Source organism: Furipterus horrens, unplaced genomic scaffold, assembly GCF_987537825.1.
Source record: "Furipterus horrens unplaced genomic scaffold, mFurHor1.1.pri manual_scaffold_6, whole genome shotgun sequence".
Lineage (NCBI taxonomy): Eukaryota > Metazoa > Chordata > Mammalia > Chiroptera > Furipteridae > Furipterus > Furipterus horrens.
Window position 1 is genome coordinate 44,562,721 of NW_028327176.1, and position 25,225 is coordinate 44,587,945.

A 25,225-nucleotide genomic window follows, 5' to 3' on the forward strand; every position below is an offset into this window, starting at 1 on the left:
ACCATAACTAAAGCATAGTGATTAATCACAAAAACGATATGTGTTTTCTGATGGTCTTTGGCGACTCCTGTGAAAGGGTCGTTCAACCCCCAAAGGGGTCGTGACCCACAGGTTGAGAACCGCTGCTTTAGAGGCTGAACATTTAATTGATATGTGATTGTTATAATCACTCTGGTTCTGTAACTTCCAGTTCTTAAAAGAGAATCTGCTTGAGGTTTTGTCCCACATCCAGAATACTTGAGGATAGCTCAGGTCTTTGCATTCTGAGGGCGTGTTTGGGCTCCAGGTGGAATCCTTCTGTATTCCACAATATTGGCAACCTTCTTTCCTATTGGAAGGAATTTCCTTAACATCCTAATACAGGCTCAGGGGAAATATAGTAAGTTCTGGAGAAAATCTACGTTGGGAAGGGGGATTAAGTAAAAAGGAATTGTGATAAAGTTCAGGCAATAAATGGAAATAAGGCTTCCATTTAAGGACAGACATGGGTTTATGTGAACTTGTATGGAAGGGAGGGATATTTCTATGTACCTTTAGTTTTTTGCTGTTTTTTAAATCTTTTTCCAAGGACTCTCTCTTATGTCACAGGTGCTCTGCCTCCATATTCCAGTTGCTCTGTAGTCTCTTAAGGGCTAGCTCCTCTTCCCGCATTGCCAGCCCCTACACGTGTTCTCACTAGGAGTAGGAAGCTGACTTCCCTGAGCACTAACCTGCTCTTGATTTTCTGTGGAAGAAAAGAGTGCCACCCCTGAATATAAGCTTATAAGAATAGACAGCTTTCCCCAACAGGTTTTCAGGGAAAAGAACAATCCCACAACCAGATGAGTTTGAGAGAACTTACTTAATATATCTCCTGTCTTGGAGAGTCATAAAAGATACTACCTTAAAAATATGAGGTCTCCTCCCACCTTATGACCATGGAAAAAAATTTTTTTGCAATAAATGTAACTATTGAGGAAACTGATTTTTAGACAATAGATGAGATTTTTCTTAAATGGATTCACATCTGATTAAATGACTTACTAATGATAGACTGAAGGGAACTTTTATTTAACATTAAATGCATTTTTTTGAAGGTCTGTAATATTGTAGAGTTGAAATTGAAAAAGAAATTTATTTTTTTTAAGGTACCCGAGGATTAATAAAGAATCTTTACTGCCTGTAGCGAAGGATGTGTCGTACTCAGGGGAAAATACAGAAGCTTGGTACCCTCCGGGTCATGGTGATATTTATGCCAGTTTCTACAACTCTGGTTTGCTCGATATCTTCATAGGAGAAGGCAAAGAGTATATTTTTGTGTCTAACATAGATAATCTGGGTGCCACCGTGGATCTTTATATTCTTAATCATCTAATGAATCCACCCAATGGAAAACCCTGTGAATTTGTCATGGAAGTCACAAATAAAACACGTGCAGATGTAAAGGTAAATACTGAGATGAAACAGTTTGGGGATTCACATCTTCACACTTCATAGGTTATGTAGTTAAATTTTTTTTTTTTTTTACTGGAAAGTTTCCATGTGAATCAGAACATATTCATCCACCTGGTAACATCGTAAGACAGAATGAGATGGTATCCTGTGGAGTACCCTAAGTTCTGTGTGACAACAGTGTGTATATAAATCCAGATTTAATAGTTTTTTAATCATTTTTATTTTTTGAATAATCTTTGTGGGCAATTTTAACTGAAAACAATTCTACATATATTTGGAACAAATCTGAAACTTGTGAAAACACTTTCAGTACATTTGTTCAAACCATTATTCTAGTTTGATGCTTAAGTGGTTCTATTTCATTGTTTCTTTACTGTACCATTTCTATATTTTTGTGATTTATCACTGTAATTGTAAAAAATGCAATTTTTTTTTTTACACAAAGCAAAAATTTGATTTAAAATTTAAAAACTTTAAAAATATTTATTGGGGTGACTGGTTAGTAAAATTATGTAAGTTCCAGGTGAATAATTCTATAATACATTATCAGTATATTGTTTTGTGTGTTCACCACTCCAAGTCAAGTCTCCTTCCATCACCATTTAAAAATTTGATTTTTAAACTCTGCATGTTTAGTGGTGATGAAACTTGGCCTTTGATGATGTGGTACACAAGATTTTACTGATTACTCACAGGGACTAAAAAAAGTGGGCAGTGTGTGAATACTAAAACAGTCAGTCCTCGAGGTCAGTTTTATGCCTCTTAGAAATGTCCATCCTACATCTGAGTGAATGCTCCCCTCTTCCCACACTGCTGAGGCCTCGTGAGTATAAGGCCACACAGGGGTCACTTCTTGTCCACTTGTGCCTCTGTCTTCCCTTTTCTCCCCTTATCCTAGAGCCAGTCAGAGCAGTGCCTGAGGTGGTAGGACTTGTTATTTTGTGATGGACTGTGGTTTGGGGATAAGAGGAATGACTGTTCTGGTAGCCAACCTTCAGAAAGTGAGGAAGACTGGTGTCTTCCAGAGCTTTTATCATGGACAAGAGGGCAGGTATACAGTATAAAATGACAGACATCCTAAATCATTTTCTTTGGTTCTGTCTTCATATGTATGTTGCTTTTATCACACATATTGAATCACTGCCAATGCTTTTTATTTCTGGAGGATTTATTCTCAGTGTCTTTTCTGTAACATGTATAGGCTATGAACAGTGCGGTACTGATGCCGTTGGAACAGATGTGGGGCACTCACGCACTCTTCTCTGCCTTTTCTAGGGTGGGACACTCACTCAGTATGAAGGCAAATTGAGACTGGTGGAAATCGCTCAAGTGCCAAAAGTACATGTTGATGAGTTCAAGTCTGTCTCAAAATTCAAAATATTTAACACAAACAACCTCTGGATCTCTCTTGCAGCAGTTAAAAGACTGCAGGAGCAGAATGCTATTGACATGGAAATCATTGTGAATCCAAAGGTAAGCCAAAGTGCTGGCTCCCTGGTTCCTGAGATCATTGTAGGCTGCACATAGACCCACTGCCCCACTCCTGCTGGCCCGTCTAGTGCATCGGTCACTCCTTTTTGCCTAGTCAAGTCTCTCCAGTTCCTGGGCCCTTCTTTCTGAGTCTACACCTAGCCCTTTAGTGTGCCAAGCCCTGGTGCCCTTACTTGGCCCTGTGCTGTGGTAGTGGCAAGAGCACTGGACCCAAGAGTAGGGGGCCTGCCTCAGTATAGTTGTTGCTCTGACACTTTTGGTCATAGGCACCTTTCTGAACCTTTAGTTCTTTATCATAGAATGGAAATATTACTGAATGGAAGAACTGACGCTGAAAAAAAATCACATGTGTAAGTACCTGGCTTGTGGTAGATGCTTGATCAGTGTTAGTTCTCAAAATTGTTCCCTTTAATGCATCTCTGAAATCACTCCCCAGATATTAACTAACATGGAACTACGCTGTTAAAACCTTTTTCTCTCCCTCCCTCCTACAGACTCTGGATGGAGGCCTGAATGTCATCCAGTTAGAGACTGCAGTAGGGGCTGCCATTAAAAGTTTTGAGAACTCTCTAGGTATCAATGTTCCTAGAAGCCGTTTTCTGCCTGTCAAAACCACATCAGATCTCTTGCTTGTGATGTCAAACCTCTATAGCCTTAATGCAGGATCTTTGACAATGAGTGAGAAGCGGGAATTTCCTACAGTGCCCTTGGTTAAATTAGGCAGTTCTTTTACAAAGGTATGTAATTACAAAGGTATGATATACACGTCAATTGTAATCTCATTACAGCTTCTGCTGCTAACCTATCATATTTCTACATCTTTTGTGTCTTTTAAAGGGAATTGACCATAGAAGATAAAAGATGAATTTGATTACTGTAGAGGAGAAAAGAATGTTTAAATTTGGGAACATTTTATCTTATGTCTCTTCTAAGACTCTTACTGCTTTTATCAGGAGGAGAATGTTAGTTTTGGGTTAGCAAACAGCCCATACCATTGCTGGGCAGTGTTCTATGTCCTAGGTATTTAGCAGTAAATAAAAGACTTAAATCCTACTTTCATGGATGTTCTAGTGGGGTAAGGATGATGATAAGCAAATAAGTTGAATGTATAGTATTATCAAGTTGTAGAAAATGCTAGAGGGGAAAAAAAGCATGAATAGGAATGTGGTGGTGTCATTTTACATTGGTGGCCAGAGACAACCTCACTGAGAAATTGAGTGTGTCATACAGGTGTCTGGGGTGAAAAGTACTCCAGGCAGGAGGAATAGCAAGTACAGTCAACCCTATCCTAACACGATAAGTGGAATCCCAAATATTAATCACATAAATGTTGAGGTTAATGCAGTGACAAGATGAGCCTTTGTGGCTGGGCTGTAGAGTCCTGTGATGCCATCCACACTGTTCTAGTTCTGGTTGTGGTTTAGTGCCCCCTGGTGTGTATGTGTAGACTGGGTCCTATGGCTGGGCAGGAATTTCCAGGATAGCCATCTAGCATCTTTACCATTATTTGATGCCTCTTTTATCAGCCTGGTTGGACTGGGAGAATCTTGGTGTTGCAAGGACCCACCATCTTCTTGTCCTGAGACAGGGTTGCCAACTGTATTTCACCTAGCCTCATGCACCCTTCAGCTCCTTCCCACTCTCCACACCCTGCCAGAAATAAGAACTTTAGCTGCCTCAATTTGAGAACAGGGGCTGAGTGGGCAATGGTTAGTTGCTCTAGGAAGAACATGTTTTGGGGACATTTGAGAGCACAATATGGCTGGAGCAGAGTAGCAAGTAAGGGCCTGGGATAGGTGGATTATGTAGAACCTTGTAATTAAGTATTGGGAATGTCACTTTTTTTTCTTTCTTGTGGATGGGAAGCCATTGGTGAGTTGTGGGCTGAGGGGTGAATCAGGGAGCAATGGTCATATCAGGGAGACTGGGGAATAGGTTGTTGGAGGAATTCTGGCAAAGGAAATGGTGCTTTGGACCAGGGTGGTAGCAGTGGAAACAGTGAAAAATGTTGATATTCTGAGATACTTTGAAAGTTGTACCTATAGGATTTGTTGGCATAGATGAGAGGGTAAAAAAGAAGAGTAAGGATGACTCCAAAGTTTTTGGCCTCTGCAGCTGGAAGCATGGAATTGCCATGTACTGAGATGCGGGAAGGCTTGGGTAGAGTAGGTTTAGGGGGAGTAAAATGAGGAGTTACATTTTGGAGATACATGCTTATTAGACCTTCAAATGGAGATTTTGAATGTGTACATCTAGAACTCAGAAGAGAGATCTAGAAGAGACAGGTACATTTGAGAGTTATCAGTTTATAGCTAGTATTTAAAGCCATAACATAAGGATCACCTAGACAGTGAGTGGGGGAGTGGAGGTGGGTGCTCCAAAAACTGAGCCCACAGGTACTCCCAAGACTTAGAAGTTGGAGATAAGATGGAGGAAGCAGCAAAGGTGACAGTATAGTTAGTTACAGGTTAGAAACTGGGTAGAAAACCATGAATGTGTATGTCCTGGAAGCCAAATGAAGAAAAGAGGGAGTGATCATGTTTGTTAAGTGCTACTGCTGAATCAATAACACGAATGAGAATTCACCATTAGATTGATCCAACTAACTCCAGGTTATCTGAACTACTCATCTGCCTCTTAGCATGCTAGTTGGTTATCTTTTTTTTATTATTCTCCTGATGTCTGATCTGCTCAGCTGTAAGTTGCTTGATTGTAGGGACAATGTTATCTCCTGGTCTCTCCTGTACAGGATATAGCATATAGAGTGCTTAACAAATAGGTTCTTCCCATTAGAGGGCCTGAACTTGGCCCTAACAGAATGTTTTTTGAGTTCAGTTAAGCTATTTTGTTAATTTAATCTGTAACCCAGTTTTGAAACAATTTATATGTTTCCATTTTTCTTTCAGGTTCAGGATTATCTAAGGAGATTTGAAAGTATACCAGATATGCTTGAATTAGATCACCTCACAGTTTCAGGAGATGTGACATTTGGCAAGAATGTTTCATTAAAGGTGTGTTTTTATAAAAATTACAGATCCTGTAGCTTTACAAAACTGGTTCTATTTTCTAGTCCTAAACTCACCTCTATTTTAAGGAACACTTCATAGTCTGTACCAGATGTTTAATAAGACACAGATACAATACTGTCTTCCATAGATACACGACACAGTTAAAATACAATTATAACCGTTGTATATGGGAATTTTGTGGAATATAGCATTCAAATGGAAAGCAAACACAAATAAATAATTGAACTGGTACTATTTTATTGAAATGTGACAATCTTTAAAATAGAATCACTGTTAAATTAGTATTAGCTCATTAAAGATGACTATTTGAAACTAAAGTAGAAAAAATGACAACTTCACTTATACTGAATATAATCCATTCCTGATAATCTGTTGTCATCAACCATTATAATCATTCATATTACTATAGTACTTGGGTACTTTATAACCATCACTCCAGCCTGGCCTGAGAAATAGGAAAAACTATGGGTATAAGTATTAAAGCTCAGAAACAGATACGACGGCTTTTTCCTAATCAAGTAGTTTTTAAAAATTCCATATCTAAAGCCCTGGCCAAGTAGCTCATTTGGTTAGAGCATTATCCTGACACACCAAGGTTGCAGATTCATTCCTGGTCAGGGTACATACAGAAAAGAATCAACCAGTGAATGCACAAGTTAGGGGAACAACAAGTCGAGGTTTCTTTCTCTCCCTCTTTCTCTAAAAATAAATACATGTAAAAAAAATTTTTAACCAAAAAATAAAATCCCATACCTAGAGTTCAGCTGCTTAAATGAAGATCTTGAAAAACAACAAAAATAAATATCTTGAACTTCATTACTCATACTGCCTCATCTAAACAATCTCATTTAAGATATAATAAAAACCCCAAGCCTATGTGTAAATATAAACCAGGCACCCTTTAGTTTCTTTATTATAGGTAGATAATTCTGGTGGCCCTGCAAGTAGTTCTTTGAAAGGGCCAGTCATGTGTGGCACTGGGTTCACTTCGCACTCCCAGCACCACTTCTGATAAGGAGACAAGGAATGTAGTATTACTGCCAGGACTGTTACAGAGGACACATTACAATTTACCTTAACATGTTGTTTTTCATGTTTAATATTGTTTGTAAATACAGTTACTCCATTGTAAATGGAGTTCTACATAAACTTGATAATTGTAAAGAAAATCAATTGTATTTCTTCAGCTTCACTTGCAAGTACTCTCTTGCTTTTTGTTTTCCCTTAGGGAACCGTTATCATAATTGCAAATCATGGTGACCGAATTGACATCCCACCTGGAGCAGTATTAGAGAACAAGATTGTATCTGGCAACCTTCGTATCTTGGACCACTGAAATGAGAAAATACTGTGTACTGTACACTTTATACTAATTATGGGCTAGTTTCTTATAATGAAATGTTCTCTAGGATTCTAAGATAGGCAGGTACATTACTGTTTTAGTGTAACCTGCAGTGTTAATTTTTAAAATAGTTTTCTGCAGTATGCTTTTAGCCTAAGAACAGCACAGATGGAAGCAATACTTTTCTTGTTGGAAGAGGATCCTGCAAGTTCACCTTAAAGTGCAATATTGTTTAATCTTAAAACTGGGGCAGCTCTGCTGGAAAATTCTTTTAACAGAGGCTTCAGTGATGATCACTTTGAATTGCTTGTGATTTCAAAAATAAAGCTGAAGCAATACATGTGTACATTTATACTTTTCAATGCTAAATTTATGAAATGGTGAAGAAAAATGGTTTACTCTTGTTAAATAGTTACTATATCAGTTGGAAGATTTGTTCTTGGAATATTTATACTTACCAGTTACCTAAAAAATCAAGTTTTTGCATTTCTAAGAATTTTAACCACATCATTATTTCCATAGGAATTAAACTGGAAGGTATTTAGTACCTTTCATTTAGTTCTAAAGCTGGGATGCCTGCCATGCTTTTCACAGACTCTCTATTTATTTAAAACAAAGTGGTGTTTCTTTTCTGAGCTGAAGGAAAGGGGGTGGGTAGAGGTAGGACATTTCTTTCACATCCTTGTTCTTCAGTATAGTAGGTGTGGGTACAACATTTTTTAAAAGTTTCCTTTTCTTGAAGCTTCGTTTCTTGAAGCTTGCTTGCTTGTCACTGAAAAATGTTCATGAATAACCTTTCAGATCAGGTCTACTGGTAATATAATTTGTGGCTTTTCTCTTTAAGAATCAACTACACTTTTCAGTTCTTCCATACCTGTTTTTTGAGTAGGCTGCTTAATTTAAAGTTTACTGTATACTATTAAAAAAGTTGTCTTTTAAAAGTCTGGTAATTGTTTACAGCTTTATTTCAGACAGACATTTCAGATCCAATGACATACCTCTAATGATAAAGGAAAGAAAACAGGCTTTCCTTTTAGGAAACCAAAGAGCACAAAATAAGACCATTTCATTGTACATAATCACCACAAAGTTAGGCACTCCGACAGGGTTAGGCAAGATTCCTGGTGTGAGGTGAGGCACAGGCACTTTCATTTGTAGAGTGCTGCTGATTCTAATTTTGAAGGTAGGTATTAAAAAGTCTGTAAATAACTTACTCATCACCTTATTTTCTGGCCCCAACACAGGAGCCTATATTTTCTGTTTCTCCCTGGTCTTTGTTCTTATACACATTGAAAGTAACTTAAAAATAAGAACCCAAGGGAACCATATTCTATGTTATCTAAATGTTAAAATGAAAACTCTTAAGTAGGCAGAATATATAAAAATGTATTCTTACCTCTGCTAGAAATAAAAAGGCAAAAGAAAAACCCTTTCATAGATATTTTTATAAAAATACAACTGTTAAACTGCAGGCTTTCATATACCACTCCTGCAAAGTATTTAAATCTGTTGCATAAATATACATCAATATTTTATTCTTATTACTTGTGATCATCCTTTCAAGTATTTAGACTATTCTGGGAAGTTGACTCAGCTGACATAGAGTGGTGGTAGAGGATTAAATATGACACAGCCTGAAACTTGACATTGGTCACTAACACAAAAATTCCTAAATCCAAGCAATCAAAAGTTTATTTTTTATAGAAAGATTTGTAAAAAAATAATTTTTCAAACAGTTTTACTTTCATAGCGAAAACTTTCTACAGAGGTTAACTAAGATTTTAATATTTTAAATTGTACCATCATTAAATAAGGTGGGACACCATATGAATTCCAATGCACTGGAAGAAATGCAAAGCATTTTTTAATATAAAGTATACAGAGCATTCTAGTCATCTACAGCTGTGTTACAGCTATGTTTTCTTTTGGATTTGGTCCAAAGAAACCTGAGTCTGTTTCCAGAGAGAATGAAAAATGTTATAGACACCTGATCAGCTACTCCTCACTGAAGGAAGCACAAAATTGGCATTCCCTGTAGATCCCACTGAATCCAGTTTCCCAACACTGATACTTTCCTTCTCCCCTTTCCCTACCCCAGTTCACTTTGGGTTCCAGGGTCAGTTCTTAAGTCACAGGCATCCATATTTTCTTTCCAGACATATACATCCCGTGGTCAGGTAGGCGATCCAGTTTTCCAGTATGTCATCACCTCTTCTGTTCCCAGATCTCGGCCATATTTAGGTCCAAATCTTTAAGGCCTTTTAAGGCTTGAAGATTTCCAGTGTAAAATGCTACATCTGCTGTGACCAACCTAAACATTAGAGAGAAAATTATTTTTAATATCACACTTTCTATTTGAATAAAGTAGCAATGCTCACAGCGTCAAAAGTCCTAGCCTAGCTGCTAGAATATTACTCAAAATTCAGATTTCCTAGAGACCAAGTGTCAACATATCAGCAGGATTCCTGCTGTCACACAGTGAGACCACTTAATGTTCTGTTTCAACAATAAATGTTTTAAAATAAACAAATGCAGGTTGGACTCAGTTTCAGAATTCTGTCCAATAAAAGAGATTTTTCTTAAAACAATGAAATAGAGGAAATAACAGATTAAACTTTGAAAATTTCTCACTAGGGTATACATGTGTATGACTAATAAGATCATAGTACTGATAGGTAATACAGTAGTTGATGAAAAGAGAATTAAACTGAGCTGTCACATTAATGCCTATAACCTGAGGAAACATTCCTGGCAAGAATGCTTAGATAAACATAAATATCAAACTGCATAAATAAAAAATAGGGGTAGGAGGGGAAGATGGCCGCAGAGTAGGGACAGTGTTCTCAGCTTGCTCCTGTTAGGGAGAGACTCCAGGAACGAATGCGAAGAGGAGTGACTGAGTGAGTGTGGATCTCCGATAGCGTGAACAGGGAGGAGAGCGTGGGAGCAGCGTGGAGGCGGGTGGAGGGGTTTGCCACACACTGCAGGATGAGTCATTCTGGGGATGGGGATTCGGTGAGTCTGCAGTACTGAACCGGAGAATTCACTAACCGAGAGCTGGCTGGAGACTCCCCCTGCTAGGGGCACACCGATCGGTGAATTCTTGTAGGGAGTTGGGGAGAGGATTTGGCCGAAAAAGCCAGAGGAGGAAGAGAACAGTGAACGACCAGGACTGGGAGAAACTGATCTGAGTCTAAAGGGAAACCACCTCAGCTACAGCCTCCGACCGACAGCTGCAGCCTCCGACCGAAAGCTCGGCACTACGGGCGGGCGAGCCCAGCACTAGTGCTAGGGCCCTACAGAACAAAGGGACAGATTTGGGGCAAGGAGACGGGCCGCACAGAAAGGCTGCTGCGGAACTCCGGACCGGGGGAGAACTGAGCAATCGTGCTAGAATCCCACAGAACAAAAGGCGGGTTTGGGGCTAGGAGAGAAATAGGACGGGCAGGGTGTGTAAGTAGGGAAGAGAGCGGAGGCGGTGGTTCTGGAATGGAGACGGTTTTAGGGCAGGGAGAGGGGCCCGAAGCGAAAGGCTGCTGCGGAGCTCCAGACTGGGGGAGAACTCCTGGGTAGGAGAGCGCTGCGCTGACCGACCACACTGGAATCCTGCAGAACAAAGGAACGGTGCTGGGGCGGGAAGAAAGATAGAGCGCGCAGGCCTATAGACAGGGAAGCCAGCAGAAGCTGTAGCTTGGAACAGAGACAGTTTTGGGGCAAGGAGAAAAGCACACGCAGGAAAGCCGCTGCAGAGCTCCAGACTAGGGGAGAGGCCCTGGGCAGGAAAGTGCCACTGGGCCTGGCACTTAGACTGTGCCAGAGTCCTGCAAAACGGGGGGATGATCTTGAGACAGGGGGAGAGGTGGGGTGCGCAAGCATATAGACGGAAGAGAACAGAAGCTGTGGCCTGGGAATAGAGACATGACTGGAGGCAGGGTGGGGATTGCTGGCGGCCGCAGGCTCGACCAAACGGGGGGGGGGGGGGGGGGGGGGGGGAGTGGCTGGACAAGCCTGAGGAGGGCTGAGGCTGCCTCAGGAGGGGACAACTAAACGCAGCTCACAGCAGAGCGGCGGTAGGCCCCCAAATAAAAGACTAGCAATCCCAGAATCAAACAGAACCCTCCCACAGCCAGCCAACCAACCAGAAAAGATTTGAAACTAATAGAATTTTGAATAGGAGCAGACTCAGGAAGGAAGGAAAAACAAAAAAACAAACCAAAATACCCAGAGACTGTGCCTAAAAGTTGAATTGAGTTAAAATCCTCTCATTCTTTTATTTCTCACTCTCTAACTGCCCCCCTGTCCTTTCTTATTCTCTCTCCTTTTCTCCCCTCCTCTTCCCTCCCTTCTCTCCCCTTAGCATGTCTCCCCTGCATCCTATTCTCAGTTAATTTTTTAATTTTAAGTTCTCTCTCTCTCTCTCCTTTCTCTGCACTAAGCACCTTCAATTTTATTAAATTTCTTTCTTTATTTTGTCCCCCTTCAATCTACATTCATTTTTCTTTCATCCCTTGCCTTTATTTTCCTTCTCTCCCTATAAATATTCTCTCTCCCTATTCCACTTTATATTCTAATCTTTTAATACTCAAATTATAATTCTAATCTATCCCCCTCTCCCTTCACCCTCCCATTCTTACCCCTTCTCTCTTTCCACCCCATCCCCTCACTTCTTTCTCTCCCTCTTGTATTTCTCTCCCTCTTGTATTTCTCTCCTTCATCCTATCTTTTGTCAGCTCTTCAATTTCAATCTTTCCCTCTCTAATATCTCCTCTTCCTCCTGATATCCTTCCCTCCCTCTGTGTTCTTTCCCTTCCCCATCTCTTATTCCTCTCTATATATTCTCTCTTTCTCTCTATCTTGCAATTTTATATCATTTTAATCTCCTAATATTTTTTATAATATATATATTTTTAAAAAAATAATAAATCAGTCCCCCCTCTTCTTCCTCCCCTTCTTCTTGCGTTCTTTCTCCTACCCTTCTCTACTTTCTCTTTCTCTTTCCTCTCTCCCTTCCTGTCTTGCTATTTTCTACTCTGTATTTTTATTCTTGAAAAATTCTTTCTCAATCTGTTTCCTACCTTCTAACCTCCCCAGCCCTCTCTTTCAATTTCTGGCTGTCTGTCTGCCTGGATGTCTGTTGTGTCTATCCTCCCTCCCACGCTAATCATATAGCATATACCGATTATATAATCCTAATACTATACACTTAACACTTTCTCACTACACACTGTAACCCTCTCCTCCTTTTCAAACATACAGTGTAAATTTAATTGCTGTCTTACATAACCTTGATCCCAATTGCTAATATTATTACTCTATCAACTTCCAGCTCAAAAATTACCCTTCCTTCATTTAAAACAACTCTTACCTGTTTCTCCTACGAAATAAGAGTTCCGATATCTCCACAAGGATATTAATACGGGCTCATTTGCAGCCTATAGCGAGATTGTAGTTGGGGGAGATATTGGAGGGTGTGGGTTTCTTGCCTGGGTTCTGTGATTATGTTTTAGCAGCACCTCCACAAAATATCTCCAGACAAGGTGGGCAGAGTGACTCTCAATCAACTAACCAGAGAAAAAGATCCACCAAAGAGTAGCTGAAATACAACCAGATAGATTAAAGAAATAACATCAAGGACAACACAGACGGAGATCCAGGAGGGCGGAGGAGTAAGTGGAAGCTACACTAACCTCCTCCCAGGACTAGCCAGTGCTGACTCAGCCCCAGTACAGCAGACAGACCATTCCCCTCCAAGTGGCGTCAGCCTGAGGGGAAATAAAAGTCCTGCCTACAGGAATTAAGCTGCCACACCCATGGTCCTTAAGCCTGACAGCTAATCACAGATTGAGTAGATTAACAACTAAAGAAGACAGACAAAGGCAGTAGATCCCTGGAAGTCTCCAATAGGCTGCCTAGGGCCAGTTTGGTACATGAACTGACACTACTAGAGGCAGATCCAGGAAGAACTGATCATTCTAAGAAAGCACCAACAAACAATAGGAATCACAAAAATGGGGAGACAGAGAAACAACCCTGCATCAAAAGGAAAGGTAGAATCCCCAGAGAGAGTGCTAAATGAAATAGAGGGGAGCAAAATATCAGATACAGAATTCAAAACATGGATTATGGAGAAGCTCAATGAGCTCAGCGGAAACTACAAAGAACTCCAGGGAAACTACAAGGAACTCCAGAAAAACTACAAGGAACTCACAGAGAATTACACGAGCATGAAAAAGGACATAGAAGCTATCAATAAGAGCCAGGAGGAAATGAAGAATACGATCTCTGAATTGAAGAACACAGTAGAAGGAATTAAAAGCAGGCTAGAGGAAGCAGAAGATCGGATCAGCGAGCTGGGGGACAACGTACACAAAAACACCCAGACAATGCAACAAAATGGAAAAAGACTGAACAAGACTGAAGAGGTTCTAAGACAGCTGCAGGACAACATGAAACGTAATAATATCCATATCATAGGAATTCCAAAAGGAGAAGAAGAAGAGCAAGGGATAGAAAACCTCTTTGAAAAACTAATGACAGAAAACTTCCCTCACATGAGGAGAGAAAGAGTCATGCAAATCCAGGAAGCACAGAGGGTCCCAATGAAGATGAACCCCAACAGGCCCACCTCAAGACACATCATAATTAAAATGGCAACATTCAAAGACAAAGAGAGAATCCTAAAAGCAGCAAGAGAGAAACAACTAATAACATACAAGGGAGCTCCAATAAGGCTATCCTCAGATTTCTCAGCAGAAACCCTACAAGCCAGAAGGGAATGGCAAAAAATATTCCAAGCAATGAAAAACAAAGGCCTACAACCTAGAATACTCTACCCAGCAAAGCTCTCATTCAAAATGGAGGGTGAAATAAGGAGCTTCCAAAACAAAAGAAGATTAAAAGAATACATCTCCACCAAACCAGCAATGCAAGAGATGCTAAAGGGTCTGCTTTAAGAAGATAAAGAAACAGAGAGAGACAGAGAAGAACACGAGTACAAAGGGGAAAAATGACAATGAATAAGTACTTATCGGTAATAACCTTAAATGTAAATGGATTAAACGCTCCAATTAAAAGACATAGGGTAGCTGAATGGATTAGAAAGCATGACCCACATATATGCTGTCTACAAGAGACCCACCTTAGAACAAAAGATCTACACAGACTGAAAATAAAGGGATGGAAAAAAGTATTTCAAGCAAATGGACATGAAAAAAAAGCCGGGGTAGCAATACTTATATCAGACAAAACAGATTTCACAGCAAAGTCCATAAAAAGAGACAAAGGGCATTTCATAATACTTAAGGGAAAAATCCATCAAGAAGATATAACCCTTATAAATATATATGCACTCAACTTAGGAGCACCCAAATATATAAGGAAAATTTTGAAAGACTCCAAGAAAGATATAGACAACAACACACTCATAGTAGGGGACTTTAACACACCATTGTCAACACTGGACAGATCTTCGAAGCAAAGAAACACCAAAGATATTGAGGCACTGAACAACACTCTAGATCAAATGGACTTAGTCGATATATATAGAAGTTTTCACCCAAAAGAAGCAAAATATACATACTTCTCAAGTGTACATGGAACATTTTCAAAGATAGACCACATGGTGGGACACAAAACAAGCCTTAACAAATTCAAGAAAACTGAAATTATATCAAGCATCTTCTCAGATCACAATGGCTTAAAATTGGAAATCAACCTCAAGGAAAAAACTCAAAAACATTCAAACTCATGGAGAATGAATAACATGCTATTAAATAATGAATGGGTTAACAATGACATCAAGGAAGAAATCAAAAAGTTTCTGGAAACCAATGATAATGAACACACAACAACCCAAAACCTATGGGATACAGCGAAAGCAGTCCTAAGAGGAAAGTTCATAGCAATACAGGCCTACCTATAAAAGCTAGAAGAATCTCTAATAAAAAATTTAACCCTACAGCTACAAGAACTAGAGGAAGAACAACAAGCAAAGCCCAGATCAAGTAGAAGGAAGGAAATTATCAAGATCAGAGCAGAATTAAATGACATAGAGTCTAAAGTAACAATTCAAAAGATCAACAAAAGTAGGAGCTGGTTCTTTGAAAAGATAAACAAAATTGACAAGCCTTTAACCAGGCTCATCAAGAAAAAAAGAGAGAGGACCCAAATAAATAAAATCAGAAACGAAAGAGGAGAAATCACAACTGATACAACAGAAATACAAAGCATTATAAGAAATTATTATGAACAACTGTATGGCAAGAAACTTGACAACCTAGAGGAAATGGACAAATTCCTGGAAACCTACAGTCTTCCCAAACTGAATCAAGAAGAAGCAGAAAGTCTGAATAGACCAATAACAGCTAGTGAAATTGAAGCAGTAATAAAAAAACTCCCAACACACAAAAGCCCTGGACCGGATGGCTTCACAAGTGAATTCTACAAAACATTTAGGGAAGAACTAACTCCTATCCTCCTCAGACTATTCCAAAAGATACAAGAAGAGGGAAGACTCCCAAACTCGTTCTATGAAGTCAGTATAACCCTAATTCCAAAACCAGGTCAAGACACAACAAAGAAAGAAAACTACAGGCCAATATCGCTGATGAACATAGATGCTAAAATCCTCAACAAAATATTGGCAAACCGGATCCAGCAACACATTAGAAAGATCATACACCACGATCAAGTAAGATTCAACCCAGGGATGCAAGGATGGTTTAATATTCGCAAATCAATAAACATAATACAACACATAAAATGAAAGACAAAAACCACATGATCATATCAATAGATGCAGAAAAAGCATTTGATAAAGTACAACACCCATTTATGATAAAAACTCTCAGCAAAATGGGAATACAGGGAGCATACCTCAACATAATAAAGGCCATATATGAGAAACCTGAAGCCAACATCATACTCAATGGGCAAAAACTGAGAGCATTCCCCCTGAGATCAGGAACAAGACAAGGATGTCCGCTCTCTCCACTCCTATTCAACATAGTCTTGGAAGTTCTAGCCACAGCAATCAGACAAGAAAGAGAAATAAAAGGCATTCAAATTGGAAAAGAGGAAGTAAAACTGTCATTATTTGCAGATGACATGATAGTGTACATAGAAAATCCTATAGACTCCACAAAAAAAACTACTCAACCTAATAGGTGAATTCGGCAAAATAGCAGGATACAAAGTCAATATTAAGAAATCGAAGGCATTTTTATACACCAACAATAAAAACTCAGAGATAGAAACTGAAAGAAAAATCCCATTTCCCATAGCAACAAGAAAAATAAAATACCTAGGAATAAACTTAACCAAGGAGGTAAAAGACCTGTACTCAGAAAACTACATAACACTGAAGAAAGAAATTAAAGAAGATACAAATAAATGGAAGCATATACCATGCTCATGGATGGGAAGAATCAACATCATTAAAATGTCCATACTACCCTAAGCAATTTATAGATTCAATACAATCCCTATTAAAATACCAGCAACATATTTCACAGACCTAGAACAAATACTTCAATAATTTATATGGAACCAAAAAAGAGCCCGAATAGCCACAGCAATTTTGAGGCAGAACACAGTAGGAGGAATCACAATACCTGATATCAAACTATACTACAAGGCCATGGTAATCAAAACAGTCTGGTACTGGCATAAAAACAGACATATAGATCAATGGAACAGAATAGAGAGCCCAGAAATAAACCCAGGTTCATATGGTCAACTAATATTTGACAAAGAGGAAAGAACATCAAATGGAGTGAAAAAAGCCTCTTCAACAAATGGTGTTGGGAGAACTGGACAGGGACATGCAAAAAAATGAAACTAGACCACCAACTTACACCATACACCAGAATAAACTCAAAATGGATCAAAGACTTAAATGTAAGCCGTGATACCATAAAAGTCCTAGAGGAAAAAATAGGCAGGAAAATTTCAGATATCCCACATAGCAACGTTTTCACTGATATATCTCCTAAGGCAAGGGAAATAAAGGAAAGAATACACAAATGGGACTACATCAAACTAAAAAGTTTCTGCTCAGCTAAAGAAAACATCAGCAAGATGAAAAGGAAACCAACCATATGGGAAAATATATTCGCCAATGACATCTCAGACAAGGGATTGATCTCCAAAACATATAAAGAACTCATACGACTCAACACCAAGAAGACAGACAACCCAATTAAAAAATGGGCAAAGGACCTGAACAAACACTTCTCCAAAGAAGACATACAGAGGGCCCATAGACATATGAAAGAATGCTCAACATCACTAGCCATCAGAGAGATGCAAATAAAAACCACAATGAGATACCACCTCACACCAGTCAGAATGGCCATCATCAACAAATCAACAAACTTGTGCTGGCGAGGATGCGGAGAAATGGGAACCCTGGTGCATTGCTGGTGGGAATGCAGACTGGTGCAGCCACTATGGAAAACAGTTTGGAATTGCCTCAAAAAACTAAAAATGGAACTGCCTTTTGAACCAGCAATTCCATTGCTAGGATTATATCCGAAAAATCCTGAAACACCAATTCAAAAGAACCTATGCACTCCAATGTTCATAGCAGCACTATTTACAATAGCCAAGTGCTGGAAACAACCTAAGTGCCCATCTGTAGATGAGTGGATCAAAAAACTGTGGTACATTTACACAATAGAGTTCTATGTAGCAGAAAGAAAGAAGGAACTTCTACCATTTGCAACAACATGGATGGAACTAGAGAAAATTATGCTTAGTAAAATAAGCCAGGCAACAAAAGAAAAATACCTTATGCTGTCACCTATTACAGGAAACTAATGAACAACACAAACAAATGAACAAAATTGAACCAGAGCTATGTAAACAAGAAGTAGACTAACAGTAACAAGGGGGGAGGTGGGAGGGAGGGAAGGGGGTAAGAAGGGGAAGGGTCAAGTCAAAAAACATGTATAAACGACCCATGGACATGGGCAACTGAGTGGGGACTGAATGTAGGGGAAGGGAGGGGCAGGGTGCAGGGAAGCAAGAGGGGGAAAAAAGTCAGACAACCTTAATGGAAAAACAAACAAAAATTTTTTTTTTTTTAGTTGGGGAAAAATGAAAATATGAAGAACGGAAATGCCAGTTCAGTGAATATTAGAAGGACAAGGATTTTCCTTCACACTGTATATTTTTCTCCCTATTTGATCCCTCCAGAGTTTGGCATTCTAAACAAGTAAGTAATGACAGAAGTTTCTTTGCATAGAACTAATAAGACCAGTTGTTAATAGAGGTCTTGTTGACCAAGTCTTTGACTGGAATGTCAAGCCTAAAGGAGACATATTTGGGCTCAGGTTGTTACCAAAAAGCCCCGAGGAACTGGGAATGAGTTTCAAAGGTAATAAAAGCCCGCGAGATAAAAGGCCTGGTACCATGGTTGGTTGTGCGGTCCACAGCAATGTTTCCAGGTAAGGAACGAAGGTTGTTTTCCTGAAAGATGGCTAGAAGGGACCTTAAGGCACAATGGAAAACCATAAAGACTTGGAAAGGACAGGTGTGTACAGGCAAGGATGAATGCCAGGTATGTGGCCCAGCTTCTGGACCCTGAAGAGCAGACTGAGGGTCACCCTAAAAGTTCCTTGGGTAAGTTCCAGCAAAGCAGAACTAAAGATCATAAGTGATCATTTGCTGCTCTTGTTATGTTTATGCAAATGAACAGGATAAATTAAAAATGGACTTAATGTAGTCTCCTTAAAGACAAGGAGGGTAATCTTAGGGAGAAAAATCATTATTCAAGGAAAATCACAATGATCAGTAGTAGACTATAAAGTAGGACAGCTAACTGTCTTAAAAGTTTCTTCTCATTTAAAATATGGTTTCACTTGAAAATTAAACCATGTCTGTGATATCATCAAAGATATTCAAGTTGCAGGCAAGTAGAATGTCAAGTGCTTTGCAACTGGATGTCTCCCCAATAAGACAATCTTAAAAATTTAGAGACTTGTTTGTGGGTTATGTTACATAAATTAACATGTGTTTTCTGTTTTCGAAGGGCATAAGCATATGACTGCATTACCTGAGTGATTGTCTGTACGCGTAAGCCTCACTTAATCCTCTCTGCAGCGCTGCCTCCTGAGACTCAATGGTTTGGCTAAACTAAATGGCTGGGTTGGTGAAGAATGGGATGGTCTGTGGGCTTCACTTTAAAACTGGTTTCTCTCTTCTATCCTAATGGCTTGGACAGAAAGGTCCCAGAGGTCTGAGAGGGGGGAAACCTAAATTATTTCCCTCAGCCCAAACTAAGTATGGTGGGCAAAAGGGTTTTGGACAGGTGAGATGTGCTTGGCATACCTTCCTCCAAAGAAGCCCTTCTCTTCCCTAATGTGGGACATTGAAAAATTAATCCCTGCCTTTTGTCATCTAGTGGTTATGGATTGAATGATGTCTTTTAACCCTTTTCGCCAAATCTGTTGCCCCCAGAACACAACAAAGATGCCAGCCTGTTAAACCAAGCATGCCGTTGTCCGGGGACAGCCAACTGACCTGGAGTCTGCACGATCCTTCCCCATGTGGGAAGGCCACCCTCCCCTCCACACCTCCACTATTATTAGGGATTTCTGGACCCAAGGGTAGGTAGGATGACGACCATGTCCAGCTTGAAGCAGCTAGAGGAGCTTGAGACCTTCGCCCATTGTCCTTTACAAGATTACAAAGGGTCTTAATATCTGAGAGGGAGGGATAGTTATTTTTCACGAACCATGGGTATGGATGGACTTGGGGGGGATTGCTGGGGGGAGGGAGATGCTGGGGGGAGGGGAGTAAAGGGGAGAAAATTGGAACTATTGTAACAATATAATCAATAAAACACAAAAAAGATGTAGTCTGTATACATTTGCACACTTTCTGTGTTGGAAAGCTCCACCCTTGTTTTATATAAACCTATTTTTATTAATGTTTAATTGTAATTTGAACAAAATGTTCCTCTTGGCTTCATTTCAGGGCCTAAAATTTTTCAATGCAAGGTTTTTAAAATATACTGGTAGATCAAATTTACTATGCGAACTAAAACTGTGTGTGTATGTGTGTGTGTGTGTGTGTGTTTGAAAATAAAATATAGTATGTGATTGGCTAAAAAAAAATAGGGACAGGTCTGATTACATGTATGTTTTAAAAGATGTGGCCCATGGAAAAACAAATAGGAAACCTTGATTTAGTACTTTGTAAAAGACAGGGGGAAGTCCAGCTTTATTATTTTAATAAACACACAAGTTCTGGATTGCTGGACCACCTTGGGGCGAAGGTGTTTAAGTACCCTTCATATTTGTACTACAGTCTCATTTATAAATATCTTGGGACTTATTTACTTAATGTTTCACCTTTTATCACATGGCAAATTTACTAAGGACCATATTTTTTGTTTGAAATTCATCTAATACAGGGTGTTTTAAAATCTATAAAAAGATTTTAAATCATACTTCTTGTGATAATATAGTAAGTACAATGAAACTGACAGCAGTGGTTCAAAACTGATAAAAGAGAACATGAAACCAGACATTTGCAACATTATAACCAACAGAGAGTTAGTTTGAAGACACACAGAAAAATCTAAAATCAACAAGAAAAAGATAATACCCAAGAGAAAAATGGGCAAAGAATATGAACAAGAAAAGTCACAGATGAGAATCTGAATGATTAATAAATGTATGAAAAGGTAACAAACATTAGGAAATGCAAACCAAAATAAAATACCATTGTCTTCCATCAGACTGGCAGTAAAAAATCTTAACAGCACATGCTGGCAGGATATGGAGAAACAGTGGGAGTGTAAACTTGGTAGTCATTTTGCAGAACATTCTGGCAATATGAGGTAGAGTGGAAATATACATGTGCTCTAATACACTTGTAGGTATATACCCAAAAGAAATGGTCAAACCAATAGAAGTGCATAGAAGATCTTCACTGTGGTTGTAATGGAAATAGTACTGACCTAGAAATCTATCACAAGGGGAAAATGGATACATTAAATAGGTGATTCATGTGGGACAATACAAAAAAGCAGTCAAAATATGGACAATTTATATCAATATAGATAAGTCAGAAACAATGTTAAGTGGAAAAAGCTAGCAGAATATGTATAATACTATATAAGTAAATTATAAAACAATACTACATATTTTTTTAAGCTAGAGATAATAAATGAGAACGACTTAAAGAATATAGACCAAATTTACTAGAAATTCCCTAAGGGTTGAGGAAAGAGGATAAGACTAGCCATGGCCTCAAGGGGTACTTCAGCTTCATTTGAAATGAATGCCTTTTTTTTTAACATGATCAACTTTTTTCAAGTGAAAATGACAAGCTTTAATGATCAATTCTAAGTAGCAGGAATATGAATATTCTCTTTATGTCTCTATTTCTTAAATATCTTAAAATAGAGAAAAATCATATTCAAAAGAAAAAGTACAGTGCTGCGGAGGATAAATAGGGAGCAAACTGCTTAATTCCTGATGGGGAAATAAAAAATGTTGGGAACTAAACAGATGGTGATTGCACAGAAGTGGTTGTGGATGTCTTAAGTACCACTGCATTAACTGTAAAGCAGTTCATTTCATGTTATGTGAACTTCACTTTGAAAAAAAAGAAAAAGTACATTTTTAGAGTCAGTCATTATAGGAACAAAAATTCCTTTTAAGCAGATAGTGCATTATGTCAGTGAATTCTGTCTTTCAAAGACTCTCTCAGACACAAATTGACTTACAATTAGTGTCCTGAAGAGCATGTGACAGTGAAGATCTTTAAGACTGCACTGTCCTCCAAACAGCTATATTATCAAAGATGATAATTGGCAATGAGTTAAACTGGATGCTTCAGCACTACTGGTCTGAGAAAAATCAGACCAACCCAGATTTAGTTACGGGGATAAAAGCAGAAGGATAGAGTTGGGCTTAAAAATATTAGCTCTTTTAATAGTCCAAGAGGTATTTAATGTTCATTATACTAACTTGAACTCTATATGGCTTTTGAAATACTTGAAAATAATTCTTTAAAAAAGAAAAAGAAGGACGAGTTAAAAATCAAGGGAGGGAATCAGATTTTCATTTTTGCATAAAGCTAATTTCAGCCTGGCTGAAAGATTCAGCAGTCTGAAATTTCTGAATAGTTTTTTGCAAAATCAGTTTAGTGTACTTCTTTTGAAGGGCAAGGCCAACTTATGACTCCAAAATACATTTTTCATTTGTTCCTATAAATTTGACATTTAAGCCGGAAACTCCTTTAATAGGGAATAAAAAATTGATGGAACAGGTGACACACTAAGGAAATCATTGCATTTTTGTATAATCTTTACCCCATACCTTTCAGAGAGGGTGAGCTGCCCAAAGTTACATAGCTAGTAAATGGCAGAACTTAACCCCAGTTTTTGTATTCTAAATCCTGTTTTCTAAAATACTCCATGTTAAAACATAAATCTGTTCAATGGCTTATAATAAAATATGTACATATTCACACTCATACTTATTTTTTAGTAGACCTGTGAAGGAATTGGGTAGATTTTATCCTCATTTTATAAGTAAGGTACAGGGGTGAATTGGCTTTCTCATGGTGACACAGCTACAGAGCTAGACTTTGAGTCCTGTCTAGATAGCAGAAGATTGGGTAACTTAAGAAGGTACTACTAACCCACATTGCCTCAAAATGGTCATAAAAGGTCAGTTAAGTAACTGACCATTTACAAAACACTTTTAACATAGACAGACAGACATAGATATATGTCATTTCCACAGAGGGGAAAAAAAAGCAAAGAGGTTGCTGGTTTTATAAATCTTAGGGCCCCAGTATGATTGTAGTGGAAAAGGACAGCATAATGAATAAAACAATTTGATATGGCAGCATGTGATAAAAATATTTTGAAAACATACCCATTTTGAGGTCCTCCATCATTTATCACATTTAAATGAGATAACTGCTTTTTCAAGTGAAATTTGTAACTTGCATTAATTCTTAAAAATAACATCTGTAAAAAAAAAAAAAAATAACATCTGTAAGAGAAATAAAACTAAGTTTCTTAAAGCTCTACTGAAATAGAAGACATGAGTATCTGGGGTTACCAATATCAAATCAGAAAAATTTTTAAAATAACCTTTGTTTGGGCATATACTTACCTTTAAAGTGCTCCCTTGTAAGTATTTTATTGCTATTTCAGTATAGTTTTTGTCCTTAGTTGGATGAAAGCTCTTTTCCCCCTTTTCAATGTTATTTGTGTTAGTGTTACTTACCACTGCCTTTCTGCCCCTTAGAGGAAGTCCTCTAAGATACATAAGTGATATATATCATGACCGGTGAAAAGAAGAAAAAAGAATGGAGAATTCTGTAATACATTAACTAGGAACTTGATAGAGAAAGCAAAAGTATCAATGGTAGAGGCAAAGACACCATTATCCTTCCCACGTAGTAAAATTACTTCAAAGTATCTCACTGCTCCTGTAGGCATACTTTTTAATGCAATGGCCCAATACGTCTTTGGGAAGTACCTGACCTGAAACTATAAACAGTTAATCTATGGAAACTGCTCTGTGGAATAACATATTTTATATGGGAAAAATATGTATAAAGCTGTCTATGGAAAAGTTTTGTGGAATTACTGGTATTCAAGTGACAACACTGACATAAAATCTATCACTTTTGCCCAGTTTTAACAAGAGTTCCCTTTAAATTATGATGTAGATAAAAACACATGAAATAATCTGCATGTCCAGCTCCCTGACCTGGTTAAGCCTTGCTCTAGAATTAGAACTCAAGATAGCAAATCCAAACCATCAGAAAGTCAGAGGGGAGATCTTATTTGTGGAATGAAAAAGGTGACTTGGCTAGGAAGAAATGAGAAAGAAAAAACAGACCCTAGTGTTGTTCCATATCTTATGGCTCCCCAGTCCTCAGTGAGCTCCAGATCATGAGGTCAGTATGCTTAGTGAAAACCCAGGGAAGCATGAATGGTAATAGCTACATAAGGTGGAAGTCTGATGGGACATGGGAAAGGAGACTAGCAGGAGCAACAATAGGCAAGAGTCTAAGAAAACTACCCTTTGCTCCCAAATACCATCTCCATGCCTTAAACCAAATAGAGACAAACTGAAATAATAAGCTTGTCTAAATAGCAAAAATCCCAGTGCTTTCACTAGTTGTATAAGTCATACAACTAGGATTGTATTAGCTAGCTTGAATGACATCACCTGGTACAGAGAGAACAAGCTAAGGTGGGTAAAGAAGACTGGGGGGGGAGGAGGGGGATACATACTAGGACCTTTGAAGTACTAGGAGAGGGAACCCCAGAGTGGGGAGTAGGAATGCCACAGAAGAGTGAGGAGGGAGGCTCTGGCCGGCTCGCTCTCTCCCCCCCCAACCCGCCAGGACCATACCTTTCCCCACCCCTTCCCCCAAGCTTGGCTTCCTTGCCTCTCTCTTTCTCCTAAGCTCCAAGGGCCCTTGTTCTGCCTCTGTAACTTGTTTCTGAGCCCATTTCTTCTACGGCTCACTTCTACTTCTGTGACTTTCTAAATAAACTTTCTCCTATTAAAAAAAACAAGTGAAGAGAACTCTGTGATACTTTCTATAGGGGAAGACTATAGGGACAGTAGTGGGTATTTCATAGGTGAAAGGTGCTAAAGACCACCCATTTGATTTTTCCTGGTTTGTGCCTATTATAGATCACTTATCCTGATCTAATAAATATTACTGATAAGGCATATTGATTGAGTTACTTTATGTGCCTTCTCATCATTAACCTATTACTAATTCCTCCCCTATCCAATTTGGAATAATCACCATGAGTGAATTTATGTTCACTGATAAATGCCAACTCTGATTTTCAAACTAATAATATAATGAATGATGTAAGTAGAATCTAGAATATGATTCTCATTGGACAAATGGAAAATGTGCTTTTTAGAATTGC

At 38.7% G+C, this 25,225-nt stretch overlaps 2 protein-coding genes across 7 annotated transcripts in view; one reads left to right on the plus strand and one right to left on the minus strand.

Annotated features, from left to right (window-relative positions):
- Positions 1-7,648, plus strand: part of UGP2 (UDP-glucose pyrophosphorylase 2) — a 56,905-nt gene extending 49,257 nt beyond the window's left edge. Inside the window, exons 6-10 of the mRNA XM_090281385.1 lie at positions 1,128-1,425; positions 2,710-2,907; positions 3,420-3,662; positions 5,832-5,936; positions 7,183-7,648. Coding sequence (XP_090137511.1) covers positions 1,128-1,425; positions 2,710-2,907; positions 3,420-3,662; positions 5,832-5,936; positions 7,183-7,290 — 952 coding nt within the window. The 3' untranslated portion in view covers positions 7,291-7,648. The remainder of the gene's footprint in view (positions 1-1,127; positions 1,426-2,709; positions 2,908-3,419; positions 3,663-5,831; positions 5,937-7,182) is intronic.
- A 590-nt stretch (positions 7,649-8,238) lies between these two features.
- Positions 8,239-25,225, minus strand: part of VPS54 (VPS54 subunit of GARP complex) — a 130,808-nt gene continuing 113,821 nt past the window's right edge. For 5 of the 6 annotated variants that reach the window (XM_090281381.1, XM_090281379.1, XM_090281380.1 and 2 more), the window contains 2 exons: positions 23,193-23,287; positions 8,239-9,607 (listed from right to left, as the gene is read on the minus strand). In XM_090281381.1, the coding sequence (XP_090137507.1) occupies positions 9,502-9,607; positions 23,193-23,287 (201 nt within the window). In that variant the 3' untranslated portion in view covers positions 8,239-9,501. Of the gene's footprint in view, positions 9,608-23,192; positions 23,288-23,321; positions 23,581-25,225 lie in introns of those variants that run through there. The other variant, XM_090281382.1, reaches the window with a different exon arrangement.